The 16,907-nt window shown below is 31.4% G+C and overlaps 1 protein-coding gene across 1 annotated transcript; it reads left to right on the top strand.

Annotated features, from left to right (window-relative positions):
- Positions 1-814: 814 nt before the first annotated feature.
- LOC135663274 (NAD(P)H-quinone oxidoreductase chain 4, chloroplastic) lies at positions 815-3,756 on the top strand. Its single transcript, XM_065176784.1, has one exon. It carries the CDS (start codon positions 1,638-1,640, stop codon positions 3,048-3,050), a length of 1,413 nt encoding a protein of 470 aa, XP_065032856.1. The 5' UTR covers positions 815-1,637; the 3' UTR covers positions 3,051-3,756.
- The last annotated feature ends 13,151 nt before the right edge of the window (positions 3,757-16,907 follow it).

Genomic DNA, 16,907 nt, shown 5'->3' with positions numbered 1-16,907 from the left:
TTTTAGTTTCCTTGATAGGTGCAATTACTATGGCTCGCCAATAATAAATACTTAGAATTTTAAAAGAATTAAAAAGTTTTTAGAATTTTAGAAGTTCTAAATAAATAAAAAATCGAATCGCTTCAATTGTTCATATTGAAATGAATCGAGATTGATAAGGAGTTAGTCAATGATGTTCGAGCATGTACTTTTTTTGAGTGTTTATTTATTTTCTATCGGTCTCTATGGATTGATCACAAGTCGAAACATGGTTAGAGCACTTATGTGTCTTGAGCTTATACTAAATTCGGTTAATATTAATCTTGTAACATTTTCTGATATATTTGATAGTCGCCAATTAAAAGGAAACATTTTCTCAATCTTTATTATAGCTGTTGCAGCTGCTGAAGCAGCTATTGGTCTAGCTATTGTTTCGTCGATTCATCGAAACAGAAAATCAACTCGTATCAATCAATCGAATTTGTTGAATAATTAGTGATAATTATCATGATCATATATTGAATAATCAGTTATAATGATCATATAAATCAAGACACCACACAACATGATAAAGCATAAGAAAATATAAATGAAATTGGAATATTTTTCTATTTCTATTCTTTCACTTTCATATTCCATTAATGAAAAATAATTATATTCTTAATTTAATTGGTATTATAATTTTTTTATTTCGTTTTTTATTTGTTTATTTTATTTAATTTTAATGTATTTAAATTTTAATGTTTTTAATGTATTTTTAATGTATTATATAATAATATAAATGTATTATATAATAATATACTGCATAATATTATAAATATTATAATAAAATAATAAAAATAATATTATTAAATAATAATATGTTAATCATATTACGAAAATAAATTAAATTACTAATTTAGTTTTATTTTTATATATTCATATTTCATATTGAAAATATGAATATTGAAATATTGATTTGAATGATTGATCAATTTGTTTTGTCGGCCAATTTTTATTTACACATGTGACTCGTATGATCATGATTTTTGAAACGGAAATCAAAGTCTCTTGGCTTTTTCTCATGAACAGATTTAGAAATATATTGATTCTTAAAATTTTAATAAACCACTGCTTCGTCTGGTGTCTATAATATAAATACTAATTTTCTACCAGATTGAAAATTTTTGATGTTAAAATCTGGAATTTATAGATCCAATGTCACATTCAGTAAAAATTTATGATACATGTATAGGGTGTACTCAATGTGTACGAGCCTGCCCCACAGACGTATTGGAAATGATACCTTGGGACGGATGTAAAGCTAAGCAAATTGCTTCCGCACCAAGAACCGAGGACTGTGTGGGTTGTAAGAGATGTGAATCCGCCTGCCCCACGGATTTTTTGAGTGTCCGTGTTTATTTATCATATGAAACAACTCGCAGCATGGGTCTAGGTTATTGATACGTTACAAAAAAATCCACTTGAATCAATTGATTCCTCTTTACCGACAAAAGCCCGTACTCGAGAAAATATATTATTCTATTCCGAGCACGGGTTTTTCTGGTCAAACGTATCTTGTCTTTATCACGAGTTATTTTCCTTGGTTAACAATACTTGTTGTTTTGCCGATATCCGTCGGTTCTTCCATTTTCTTTCTTCCTCATAAAGGAAATAAGATGTTTAGGTGGTATGCTATATGTATATGCTCGTTGGAACTCCTTCTAACAACCTATGTTTTCTGTTATCATTTCCAATTGGACGATCCATTAACCCAATTGGAGGAAGATTTAAAATGGATAGATGTTTTTGATTTTCACTGGAGACTGGGAATCGATGGGCTTTCCATAGGACCTATTTTACTGACAGGATTTATCACCACTTTAGCTACCTTAGCGGCTTGGCCAGTTACTCGAAATTCGCGATTGTTCTATTTTCTCATGTTAGCAATGTACAGCGGTCAAATAGGATTATTTTCTTCTAGAGACCTTTTACTTTTTTTCATGCTGTGGGAGTTAGAATTAATTCCTGTTTATTTACTTTTATCCATGTGGGGGGGAAAGAAACGTCTCTACTCGGCCACAAAGTTTATTTTGTACACTGCGGGGGGCTCCATTTTTCTCTTAATAGGAGTTCTAGGTATGGGTTTATATGGCCCTAATGAACCCACATTAGATTTTTCAAAATTAACTAATCAATCATATCCTGTGGCATTGGAAATAATATTATATTTTGGATTCCTTATTGCTTATGCTGTCAAATCGCCGATTATACCCCTACATACGTGGTTACCAGATACCCATGGAGAAGCACATTACAGTACATGTATGCTTCTAGCTGGAATCTTATTAAAAATGGGCGCATATGGACTTATTCGGATCAATATGGAATTATTACCCCACGCTCATTCTATATTTTCTCCCTGGTTGGTAATAGTGGGAACGATTCAAATAATCTATGCAGCTTCAACCTCTCTCGGTCAACGGAATTTAAAAAAAAGAATAGCCTATTCCTCTGTATCTCACATGGGTTTCACAATTATAGGAATTGGTTCTATAACCGGAATGGGACTCAACGGTGCCATTTTACAAATACTCTCTCATGGATTTATTGGTGCTGCGCTTTTTTTCTTGGCAGGAACGAGTTGTGATAGAATACGTCTTGTTTATCTCGACGAAATGGGGGGGGTATCGATCCCAATGCCAAAACTATTTACCATGTTCAGTAGTTTTTCGATGGCTTCTCTTGCATTGCCAGGAATGAGTGGTTTTGTTGCGGAATTATTAGTATTTTTTGGAATAATTACTAGTCCAAAATACCTTTTAATGCCAAAAATGCTAATTACTTTTGTAATGGCAATTGGAATGATATTAACTCCTATTTATTTATTATCTATGTTACGTCAGATGTTCTATGGATACAAGCTATTCAATGTTCCAAACTCTAATTTTGCGGATTCTGGACCACGAGAACTATTTGTTTCAATCTGTATCTTTCTACCCGTAATAGGTATTGGTATTTATCCGGATTTCGTTCTCTCGCTATCAGTTGACAGGGTGCAAGCTATCCTATCTAATTACTTTCATCGATAGTCTTTCATTAATAATACGGAAATATAATTTTTGTCTTTGATTTTAAGATTTTTAAAATCGTTCGCTGTACAATGCAAAAGAATAAAGTGAATTAGAATTGTAATGAGATGCATTTTGAGTTTTTGAGAACCGTTTTGAATAAGGAATGATTCAAACGGTTCTCAAAAACTCGCACAAACAAGAAGCTTTTTATATATATATGGGATGATGTTCTTATGTATTCTTTATGTAGTTTATTCAATTATTTATCTGTGTAGTTTATTCAAGTAGATGTTAATGTGAATGAACCATAACTATGTAGACCTATTCCTAATAGATTGATTCCAAAATAACATACCCAAATTATAAGAAATCCTATAGAAGCCACAAGTGCCGAATTCATACTTTGCAAACTTTGATTTGTTCTACTTCTAATATGTATTCTAGTTCTAGTATGTAAATAAATCGCGAATATGGTCCAAGTAATAAAAGCCCAAGTTTCTTTGGGGTCCCAATTCCAATAAGATCCCCATGCCTCATTAGCCCATACTGCTCCACAAAGAATGCCTATGGTTAAAAAGGTAAATCCTAAACTAATGACACGATAACTCCAATAATCCAAACGTTGAGTCAATTGATATTTATAATAATTTCGAAATGAAAGAAAAGAAGTGTTTTTAAAAACACTTCTTTTTTCATTCAAATATTGAATCTCACCAAAGAAAAATGGTTTAATTAAGAAATTATTACCTTTACAAAAAATATCGATGTTTTTTCGAAATGTAATGACTAGAAGAGCGACTGATAATAGTGATCCGCATAAAAGAGCTGCATAGCTTAATAACATCATACTTACGTGCATCATTAACCACTGAGATTGTAGAGCAGGTACTAATATTGCGGATTGATGCATTTCAGTTAAAAAACCCGACGTGGCAAAGCCTTGTGTAAAAATGGTACTTGGTGCGGTTATTGTGCTTAAATCATTTTTATGGTTCCCCATCTTGGAAATCATATGAATAATGGAGAAACTGCACGAAAGGAAGATTAATGACTCGTATAAATTACTTAACGGAAAATGTCCTGAAGAAATCCAACGAGAAACTAATAATCCTGTTATAGAGAAAAAAGTGGCTATCATCCCTTTTTCCAATGAATCACGCAATCCTACGATTTCGCGGACTAATAAGATCATTAAATGAATCGTAATCACAATTGAAATTATCGAAAAAGAGATATGAGTTAATATATGTTCTAAAGTTGTAAATATCATAAAAAGGAGGTCCCATTAGAGAATTTAAATCGAGAATTGAATACATTATAGGATCCATTGTGTCTCTTTTAGAGGATTTATTTTCTAGGATTTCAAGGATGCCGCCACTCGGACTCGAACCGAGATGCTCTAGCACTGCTTCCTAAGAGCAGCGTGTCTACCAATTTCACCATGGCGGCTTACTTGAAATAATAATAGTCAATTCATGTTGAATCGTCGAGAATCAAGGATTCAATATAGTTTAGTAAACATTAGAATCGATAAATCAAAATTCATTTAAATTCCTATTTGAATCTCTATTCAAAAAAAGAATCTTTAGTTGGGATCATTGTAAGTTTAGTTTTAATAATAAAGTAAGTTTAGTTTTAGTAAGTTTAGTTTTAATAATAAACTTTCGCGTACTAGAAACTAAGTTCTTCCAAAACAGTTAGAACTCAATAGTTTTGTTGTCTGTCGAGGTATAGAACTAAGAATTGTTCATTTTCTATTTTTTGATTCGTTTTTTATTTATCCGATTTGATTTCATAGATTCAAACAAAATGAAAAAAAAAATATTTTTTTTTTCAATGAAGAAGATTAAATAACCAGGATTTCATATGTATAACAATTTCATCACTAAATCAAAAGAATTTGAAATTTTCTAACGATTTCGACACCTTAGTATCATTCCTTAGTATCATTAGAGTATTAATACTCTTCATATTATATATAATGGTCTCTTCATTATATATATAATGCATAATGGTAAGATTTACCAAACTAATTAGGTTTTTGTTAGGCATATAAGAAACAAAAGAATTTTCATTTCTATCGTAATCATACTCTACTTTTCACAATAGAAAAATATTTTTCTATTGTGAAAAAAGTAGATAGAAAAAATATTCAGAATTCGATATACATACCTTTATTCTACATACCACATCTACATACTACAACAGCTAGTTCTAACTCATATTGATATTGAGGAGTTCAATACATTAATTAATGTGAATCGTTCATCTTAAAAAATTCGAAGTTCTTCGGGTATGTCAATTCCGATTATTCCAAGACTTTATTATTTGTTTGTTGCACAAAAAAACTTTTTGAACGTCCGGTGGAAACCGATTTCGCTAAGGAAAAAGCCTTTACTGCAGCTAAAAATCCTTTTTTTTTCCAAATATTTTTACGAATACGTTTTTTTGACATAGAAGTACGCTTTTTGGGAACTGCCATTCAAAAAGGGTTACCAGTTTTTATCGTTGTATGTGAAAGACATGTATTGTTTTGTTCAAAATAGATTGTTCCTTTTAGTCATTATCTATACTTATTCCCTGGTAGAATAGTTTTAAAAAAAGCATTTTCGAATATGTTTAAAACCTATTAAAAAATATATTTAAAACCTATTAAAAAATATATTTAAAACCTGTTTGAAAATATATTTTAAACCTATTAAAACATATAATTTTATTAAAACATAATTAGAATCAAGTACTCCTTTTGGTATAACTCTTTTTTCTTATTATACTATATAATATGGCTATAAATTACCAGAATAGAATATTCTACTAAGACTAGACTAGAATAGTAGAATTATTAAAGATTTCATTTTGTTTTCTTATGGAACATACATATCAATATGCATGGATAATACCTTTTCTTCCACTTCCAGTTACTGTGTCAATAGGATTTGGACTTCTACTGATTCCGACAGCAACAAAAAATATTCGTCGTATATGGGCTTTTCCTAGTGTTTTACTGTTAAGTATAGTTATGGGGTTTTCAGCCAATTTATCTATTCAACAAATACATGGAAGTTCTATCTATCAATATCTATGGTCTTGGACCATCAATAATGATTTTTCCTTAGAGTTCGGATATTTGATCGACCCACTTAGTTCTATTATGTCAATACTAATTACTACTGTTGGAATCTTGGTTCTTATTTATAGTGACAATTATATGTCTCATGATCAAGGATATCTGAGATTTTTTGCTTATATGAGTTTTTTCAATGCTTCCATGTTGGGATTAGTTACCAGTTCCAATTTGATACAAATTTATATTTTTTGGGAACTGGTGGGGATGTGTTCCTATTTATTAATAGGATTTTGGTTCACACGACCGACTGCAGCAAGTGCTTGTCAAAAAGCTTTTGTAACTAACCGTGTAGGGGATTTTGGTTTATTATTAGGAATTTTAGGTTTTTATTGGATAACAGGTAGTTTCGAATTTCGGGATTTGTTCGAAATAACTAATAACTTGATCCATAATAATGGTGTCAGTTCTTTATTTGCTACTTTGTGTGCCTCTTTATTATTCATTGGTGCAGTTGCTAAATCCGCACAATTCCCCCTTCACGTATGGTTACCCGATGCCATGGAAGGACCCACTCCCATCTCGGCTCTTATACACGCTGCTACTATGGTAGCAGCAGGAATTTTTCTTGTAGCTCGACTTCTTCCTATTTTCATAGCTATACCTTACATAATGAATTTCATATCTTTAATAGGTGTAATAACAGTACTACTAGGAGCTACTTTGGCTCTTGCTCAAAGAGATATAAAAAGAAGTTTAGCCTATTCTACAATGTCTCAATTGGGTTATATTATGTTAGCTCTAGGTATAGGTTCTTATCGAGCTGCTTTATTCCATTTGATTACCCATGCCTATTCTAAAGCTTTATTGTTTTTGGGATCCGGATCCATTATTCATTCAATGGAACCTATTGTTGGATATTCGCCAGAAAAAAGTCAGAATATGGCTCTTATGGGTGGTTTAAGAAGATATGTTCCAATTACAAGAACTACTTTTTTATTGGGTACACTTTCTATTTGCGGTATTCCACCTCTTGCTTGTTTTTGGTCCAAAGATGAAATTCTTAATGATAGTTGGTTGTATTCACCAATTTTCGCAATAATAGCTTGTTTCACAGCAGGATTGACTGCATTTTATATGTTTCGGGTGTATTTACTTACCTTTGATGGACATTTGCGCGTTCATTTTCAAGATTACAGTAGCACAAAAAATAGTTCGTCCTATTCAATATCTCTATGGGGAAAGGAGGTAGCCAAAGCAGTCAATAGAAATTTACCTTTATCAACAATGAATAATAGGGTCTTCTTTTTTTCAAAGGATATGTATAAAATTGATAATAATCTAAAAAAATGCATACGATACTTTAATACTTCTTTCGAAAAAAAGTACACTTCTATGTACCCTCGCGAAGTGGACAATACTATGCTATTTCCTCTGCTTATATTGGTATTATTTACTTTGTTTGTTGGATCAATAGGAATTCATTTTGATCAAGGAGTAATAGATTTGGATATATTATCCAAATGGTTAACTCCACTCACAAACCTTTTCCATCCAAATTCGAGTTATTCTGTGGATTGGTATGAATTTTTTACAAATGCAATTTTTTCAGTAAGTATAGCTATTTCCGGACTATTCATAGCATATATCTTATATGGGTCTGCTTATTCGTTTTTCCGGAATTTGAACTTTATCAATGCATTTGTAAAAGGTGGTCCTAAAAGGATTCTCTTGGACCAAATAAAAAATGGGATATACAATTGGTCATATAATCGTGGTTACATAGATATTTTTTATACTAAGGTTTTTACCATGGGTATAAGGGGATTAACCGAACTAACTCAGTTTTTTGATAGATATATAATTGATGGAATTACAAATGGGGTTGGCATTGCAAGTTTTTTTATAGGGGAAGGAATCAAATCCATGGGAGGTGGACGAATCTCTTCTTATCTATTCTTTTATTTATTTTATGCATCAATATCTTTATTCATTTTTTTATTTTTTTTATAAATTTATATTTTATAAATTTATAAATATAAACCAACTTAAAGTCCCTATTTTTATTCGTTTTATAAATTGTAGAAATATCTCTTTTTTTGATACCTTACATTATCTCTATTACTAATCCTTTGTGCACTTTGGTGTTCCTAACCGTCCACTGATTTTTGATTGATCTACGGCATGGTAATAAATACAAGACAGTAATGAAAACTCCATACAGTTGATCTTTTACACCCGCTCCAAGATATGATGACTAATGAAAGAATCTTAATCTTGGGGTAAACAGTTTACACTGCTTATGTTTACTTCAACTTTATTCTTGTACATATGAAATGAGATTTTATCTTCTTACTGCAAACTTCTAAGTTGTTTTGTTTCACTCATATAACTATCTGGTTTAACTCATTGACCCGAATGATGAATAAAAAATAAAATACCTATTCAATACATTACATTCAACTTCTTTCCTTTACTTCTAGGAAAGAAGTATAAAGTTCATGTTCAACGAATCACACGTAGAGATATTGATAACACACATAGAGTTAATGGTATTTCATAACTAATAGATTGAGCAGCAGCTCGTAGACCACCTGAAAAGGAATATTTATTATTCGATCCGTATCCTGACATAAGAAGCCCAATAGGAGCAATACTTGAAATGGCGACCCATAAAAAAACACCTATACTGAGATCGGCTAAAATGAGGCGATACCCAAAAGGAATTACTAAATAACTTAGTAGAATTGATATGACCACTATAGACGGTCCAATACTAAACAAACGAACATCTCCTCTAGATGGGAGAAGGTCTTCTTTAAAAAGTAGTTTAGTTCCATCTGCTAGAGCTTGAAGAATTCCCAAGGGGCCGGCATATTCAGGCCCAATACGTTGTTGTATCGCTGCAGATATTTCTCTTTCTAACCACACAATTACTAGTACCCCTATTGTAATTCCCAATATAAGGGTCAAAATGGGTACAAAGATCCATATGAGTCCATATACTTCTTTTAAGGATTCCGATATAGAAAAAGAATTGATAGTTTGTACTTCTGTCGTATCAATTATCATTTCAACGATCAACCTCTCCCATAATGATATCTATACTACCTAGTATCGTCATGATATCAGCCAATTTCATTCTTTTAACTAGCTGAGGAAGAATTTGCAAATTTATGAAGCCGGTGTGGACGAATTTTCCATCTCCAAGGGAAAACACTATTATCTCCTATCAAATAAATTCCTAATTCCCCTTTTGGGGCTTCTACTCTCACGTAAAGTTCTTGTTTCGACAATTCAAAATTGGGTGAAGGTTTTTTACTAATAAATCTATATTCAAAATCATTCCATTCGGAATTTTTTGCTCTATCAAAGCGTCGGACTTCTAAATTCTCATAGGGTCCTCCAGGAATTCCTTCTAGAGCCTGTTGAATTATTTTTATAGATTCCCTCATTTCACCGATTCGTACTAAATAACGAGCTAACGAATCTCCTTCTTTTTGCCATTGGACTTCCCAATCGAATTCATTGTAACACTCATAATTATCAATTTTACGAAGATCCCATTGTGTTCCAGAAGCTCGTAACATCGGTCCTGATAAACCCCAATTTATTGCTTCCTCTCCACCAATAATGCCCACTCCTTCGACTCGCTCCAAAAAAATGGGATTTCGCGTAATGAGTTTTTGATATTCAACAATTCCTGTTAAAAAATAATCGCAAAAATCCAAACATTTATCTATCCAGCCATAAGGTAGATCGGCAGCTACTCCTCCGATGCGGAAATAATTATGCATCATTCGCATACCTGTGGCGGCTTCGAATAAATCATATATCAATTCTCTCTCTCTGAAAATATAGAAAAAGGGAGTCTGCGCGCCGATATCCGCCATAAAAGGCCCAAGCCATAACAAATGAGAAGCTATACGGCTCAGCTCCAGCATAATTACTCTGATATAGCTAGCCCTTTTAGGTACTTGAACATTTTCCAGTTGTTCTGGTGCATTTACCGTTATTGCCTCTGTGAACATAGTAGCTAAATAATCCCAACGTGTTACATAAGGCAGATATTGTATAATTGTTCGGTTTTCCGCTATTTTTTCCATCCCTCTGTGTAAATAGCCCAATATGGGTTCACAGTCAATAACATCTTCACCATCGAGAGTAACGATCAGTCGAAGAACACCATGCATTGATGGGTGGTGAGGACCCATATTAACTATCATGAAATCTTTTTTTGTAGCCGGTACAGTCATATCTTTTCTTCCTTAATTCATTATTTCATGAATTCCTCAAAAAAGTAGGAGGTTCATCAAAATAAAAAATCTAATAACTACTATACTAATTCAAACGATTTAATTAACGATTTTTTGGCTCCCGAATATCCAACTGGTCAATTAATTTCTTATAACGCGCTCTATTTTTCTTTGACAAATAAGCCAGCAGACGTTGACGTTTTCTCAGAATTTTTTGTAGACCTCTTTGTGATAAAAAATCTCTTTTGTGCAATTCCAAATGTGAAGTAAGTCTTCGTATCTTATTGGTGAAACTTAATACTTGAAATTCAACAGAACCCCTGTTTTCTTCTTTTTCTTCTTGTGGAAGAAGTGAAATGAATGAATTTTTGACCATAAAACTTTTTTTATCTTTTTCTTTTCTTTCTTTTCCATGCCATGGATTTTACCGATCAGGAAAAATAAAATAATAATTATTATATTATGTCAATTTTTTTTAATCTAGTACACGCAAAAATTTAGATTTATCCGTTTCTATCTAAATCAAATTTTCCATTTGATTTAGATAGAAAAGAAAAGGATAATATATTTCTGCATTTACGAAAGAGAATGATTTCTTTGCACCTAAAAAGATTCTGTAGATTTCTTTCTAGATTCAATTGAATTGATACACAAGTAAATACGTATCATGTACCAGAACGTAACACACCATATGCGTACATCTTTCGGTTTTTATTTACTGAAAACGGCATGTGATATATAGGAAATATACTATTAAATAATTCTGAATCGTGGATACATACGTATCCTTGACATACTGAAACGACTACCATTATTGGTATCAAACCAATAGCGATTCATACAAGCTAAATCTTCTAATCGGTAATTGGGCCAAAGAAACAATTTGCATTTAATTAATTTATTTAAATCCGTATTAAGACGTTTGTCCTCATTCAAAAATTGTTCAGAGTTTCTTATGTTGTTTTCGTTGCAAAATACTGGATTTCTATTCACAATATCCCGATTATGAGAGTTGAAACAAATTAGAATTCTCAATTCTCTACGACGTCTAGGAGATAGAATATTTTCAGGAACAAAGAAATTATAATGATCTTGATCCCCATTCACAAATATATTGCCATGTCGTCCAGTGGATTTTTTCAAATTATTCTTATCAACATATCTTTTCTTTATGTATTTTCTATTAATTTGGTGTTTACTCTTATCGATCAATGAAATACTTATGGTTTGATATATAATGAATTTTCCATCCCTTCTTAAAGATAGACGAATTGGTTCGATAATTAATATTCCCCTTTTTATTAATTCTGTAAGAGCTAGATCTTTCTGAATCAGCATTACATCCAGATGCATCTCTCCTCTTTGAATCGAGGATATAGCAATTTCCCTTGGATTTATCAATCTAAGTAGGAGACAATATATCCTAACATTATTAATAATTTTTTGATTCAAGGGGTCATCCCATCTTAATTGAAAAATAAAATATTTTTTCAGGAACAAATCTAGTTCTCCTTCCTTATTTTTCTTGGATTGTTTTTTTTTTTTTTTACCTTTTTTAATGTTTGATCTCGTGCAATCCTCTTCAAGATATTCCTTTTGGTTTTGTTTTTGTGGATCTGATACAAGATTTGATTGACCCTCTTTTTCTTGGTTGGAATTTTGAAATTCTATTTTAACGGAATCTTTGATGTTTTGATTTTGACTAATATTTTTTTTATTTTGATTTTGACTAATATTTTTTTTATTTTGATTTTGACTAATATTTTTTTTATTTTGATTTTGACTAATATTTTTTTTATTTTGATTTTGACTAATATTTTTTTTATTTTGATTTTGACTAATATTTTTTTTATTTTGATTTTGACTAATATTTTTTTTATTTTGATTTTGACTAATATTTTTTTCATTTTGATTTTGACTAATATTTTTTTCATTTTGATTTTGACTAATATCATTTTCATAATAAATATTAGAAAGAAGTAATTTGATTGGTATGATCCACGGTTTAATCTTATATGCATCAAAAGGTAACACAAATTCTGGGAAGAACCAAGGTTCTAGATTTGATATGGTAGAATAATTTCGATTCATTCCCATCCAATCAAAAATTTTTTTTTGATGAGTCTTAGTCTTAGTATTTTTATTAGTATTTTTATAAATTTCGGTACCGATATACATATCGGTCCAGTCCTCAATATCACTATTGTTCTCAATATCACTATTGTTCTCAATATCACTATTGTTCTCAATATCACTATTGTTTCTAAGGCAAAAATGAAGAATTCTATAATCCAAATATTTTCTATCCAGATTTTTATGGGTATCAATAAAATATCCTTTTTTTAGGTAATCATCAATAGTCATATTTAGCAATACATAAAACGATTCGGGTTTCAGTGTGTATGAGTCCTTACTATCCCCATAATTTATATATTCATGTGATAAAAGATCATATCTGTAGTGTTTTTTAAATTTTTCTTTTTGACTCATCGATAAATCCACTGCACAAAAATTTTCATTCATGTAATGAATTAATCGGTCTTTTTCTTTTTTATATGAATACAATTTCATTGATTCTTTATTTTGAATAGTACAACGTTGATTGACTCTATTTCGCCATTTTTTCGGTACTAATCGAGACCATTTGCTCCGAGAAAAATTATATTGATAATGACCCTTTAACCAGTTTTTCCATTTATTCATTCCAGACTTATTAATTTTCTTATGCCTTGATTTGGAATCAAACCTTGATTTGGAATCAAATATTCCTCGTGTCATACAATAATACTTTATCTTGTCTTTAATAAAAGGATAGGTCCCGTGATCGTGATATTGAAGTACAGATCTCAGGTGATGGTTGTTAAATAATTGGGTTTGTGACAATTTGTAAAATACATATGCTTGGGACAAGGAAGATAAGTCGTGATAAGTGTTTAAATCATTTCTAATATTAGGATTAGAAAAGGACTTTTTTATAGTCGAAATAAAGTTCATTGTATCTTGATCTGTTTCATCAATTCCTTCTTGATTTCTTTCATCGTTGTAAATGGATTCATTGATAATTGTTTTTTTTAAAAGTTGTGCATTAACCTTAGAAATGGTAACCATACATTGCAAGATATCTATGTATATTTTTTCAATGAAAGATTTCATAAAATAATGTGATTTGCGTATTAATCGGGTATTTTTTCTTTGAAGTATCTGCCAAATATGTTTTTGTAATTCCGGTCTTTTATCATGATAGGCTAGAACTATTTTCTTCTTGTCTTTTGTGATTCCTTCTATTTGATTCCTTATTGTGATTGTCTTATCAGCAAGATCTTTCATTTTTTTTTCTATGAGTAAATAATTTGTCCAATTCATAGATCGAATTTGAATGGTCGATTCGTGAATAATCTGATTATTTTTTTTTGAATCTTTTGCATTTTCATTTGGTTCATGTACTTTTCCCTTCCTCAATTCAAATAAAGAAATTTGGTTCACTTTTTCAAGTTTCTTCATTATTCGTTTTAGAACTAGAACTGTTCGTTTTAGAACTAGAACTATTCGTTTTAGAACTAGAACTATTCGTTTTAGAACTCGTTTTAGAACTCGTTTTAGAACTAGAACTATTTTGATGACCCATCTTTTTTTTTCTTTTGAAACTTTTAGAGAGTTCTTTTTTACTTTTCTAATTTTTTTTTTGAGTTCCTTATATATGGGTTCAAAAAAAGAAGGTTGCTTTCGGGGAGAACCAAAAGGGAGTTCCGTTTCCATTCCCCAAACTGTTAAAAAACAAAAATTTTCTTTTTTTCCTTTTTTTTTCATTGGATCTCCATGATGAGATCGTATTTTAGATCTTCGCCAAGGTTTTAAACGAAAAGGAAATAAAATCTTTATCTGAATACCATCTGTTAACCAATCTTGGGGAAATTCTGTTTCTGATAATGGAACACCATTATAGGTGCATTTAACATGTATTTCTCTATTCCATTCCTTCAAATCCTCATACCACTCGGGGAATTGGAATAATAACATACGTCCAATATTTTTAGCTATTATCAATGAAGGCAATACAATGTTTTTTCTAAAAAAAGATTGGGTTATCAGCATCAAACCTCTTATTGCTTGAGCAAATATAATGCTATCCCAAATTTCTGATATTGTTATCCGTTCATCTTCCTCTTTTTTTTTTTTCTCCTCGTCTTTTTTTTTCCCAGTGTTTGTCTCTTCCTCTTCCTCCTCAAAGTCGGAAGTTTCGGATTCTGGGTTTCCCCCCACGGAATTCCTAAAAATAAGATTAATTATTCGATATCTATATCTATCAAAAAAAGAAAAAAAAAAGACTTTGTCTATTCGATCCAAAAAAAGCGGGGAATGAACATTTGTTTGAAATATTTCCCAAATAACTGTTTTACGTCTTTGAGCACGCATGGATCCTTGGATTATACCCCGATTAAAATCTGGTTGTTGCGAATAACGTATCAAAGCCACCTCTTCTGCTTCTGCTTCTGCTTCTGCTTCTGCTTCTGCTTGATCAATATTATCAGTATCGGTATCCAGATTTTTATCAGTATAGATCACCACCCGTTTCGCTTTTCTTGAACAAATTTCATAATCTTCCTTCTGTTCTTCTCCATTTTCTTGATCCAGTCCTTCTAATTCATCGGTCAATTTGTATGACCATCGAGGAACCTTTTTACTGATTTCTTCTATTCCAATGGATTTTTTTTCTTCTATTCCAATGGATTTTTTTTCTTCTATTCCAATGGATTTTTTTTCAGTTGTTGTTTGATCATTTGGATTGGTTGTAATTATGTCGAATACAAATCTCAAGGATTTTGCTTTACTTTCTGAATTAATTCTTCTTTCTTCTTCCAATAAAAATAAAGAAGATTCATCGATTGACGTTAAGAAATTAACAATATAATTAAATGATGATTTCTCATCAAGCGGATTCTTTTCATGTTCAAATTCTCGAGAATTTTTAGAAATAGGAAAGAGCCCATGAATCTTATTTATCCAAAACGTTTCTATGGAATCTACATCTTCTTCTTCTGTAGAAGTAATTAAATCATTTGTAGAAGTAATTAAATCATTTGTAGAAGTAATTAAATCATTCATGATTGTATGTGAATAGAATTTTTTTATTGTTCTTATTGTTCCACGATACGGTCCGCTCAAAAAAGGATCATACGCTTTTGGCAAGTATTCTTGCTCATTCTCATCGTTGCATAATCTGGTCCTTTTTTCAAGTATATCTAGAGCAAGAGATATCCTTTCTTCTTCTTCTTCTTCTTCTTCTTCTTCTAGAGTTTTTATTCGACTTATCAATTCATTGCTCAAGTTGTATTTTTTTTGCTCATTGGTAGAAACCCAATAATCATATAGGTCTTCATGGGAAAATTTTTCTGTCATGTACAAAGACATTTTGCGTTCTATCATTTCCGAAAAAGTTGATAAACTAGGCGGATATGTAAAAGATATTATTTGTTTTCCATCACTTGAACACGTATAAAAAAAATATTGTGACATTTCATTTTGTACACTATTTTCAAATCGATTATTTTTTATATATCGCAATGGACGATTCCACCGCTTATAATCGAAAAGAAAAGTTACAATAGGTTTTTCAAAGTCAAAGCAGAAAAAAGTCTTTTCATTTTTCTCTTCTTCAAGTCTTCCCAATTCCCAATTATCTTGATAGGTATCAAGATAAGAATCTTCGTAAACTGGGCTATCTTTATCGCATGTGTCTTTAAAGTGAAAGTGGAATTCATGCTTTGTTTTTTCCTTTCCATTCACTCGGATCTCTTCCGTTTCATCTATTTTGTCCGGATCCTCCTTTTCTTCCGAATAAAGGGAAGGGTCTTTTTCGGTGGATCCCTCTTGTTCCTGTTTAGTCTCCTTCCTTTCGGAAGTTGTTTCTACATCGCTTTCTTCCTCACTTTCTACATCGCTTTCTTCCTCACTTTCTCCCCTTTCTTCCTTTTCTGAGGTTTCTTTCAGTTTCTTAGTGACAATAGGCGACGGCATTCTGCCTAAATAGTAGACACAGGTGATAAATAAGAGAATACTAAAAATTCGAGCCATAGAATTTCTCAATTCTGACACAAGGTACCTATTAGATTTAGCAAGGTACCTATTAGATTTAGATCGAATAGAATGATTTTGCCGTATCCAGAATAATACCAATCCAACCCATTTCATGAAGAAAATGTAACCAATTAACCAACCAATAAAACTACTTGTTACAAATAACATCTTGTTGTTGCATCGAAACATATAAATGTTGACTAATCTGGCTAACGTTGAACTTGGTAAAATGAAATGGTTGAATAATTGAAAAATGAGATTATTCAGGAATACACATTGAATGCTGAGATTACGCATTGAATTTCTGGTAGTAGACCCATAATCAAAAAAGTTTTTGTGATTGTTCCAGAAGAAATGAAACAAAAGATAGGGTAGAACTAGGACAGTTATTGTATGAGGTCTACCCAATGCTAGATGCAGAGGCGCATAATAGATCGATATGAACATCATGAGCTGTCCCGTAATAAAACCAGTTGTTGC

This window comes from Musa acuminata, unplaced genomic scaffold (assembly GCF_036884655.1).
Source record: "Musa acuminata AAA Group cultivar baxijiao unplaced genomic scaffold, Cavendish_Baxijiao_AAA HiC_scaffold_694, whole genome shotgun sequence".
Classification (NCBI taxonomy): Eukaryota; Viridiplantae; Streptophyta; class Magnoliopsida; order Zingiberales; family Musaceae; genus Musa; species Musa acuminata.
This window is presented reverse-complemented; position numbering and strand designations above follow the sequence as displayed.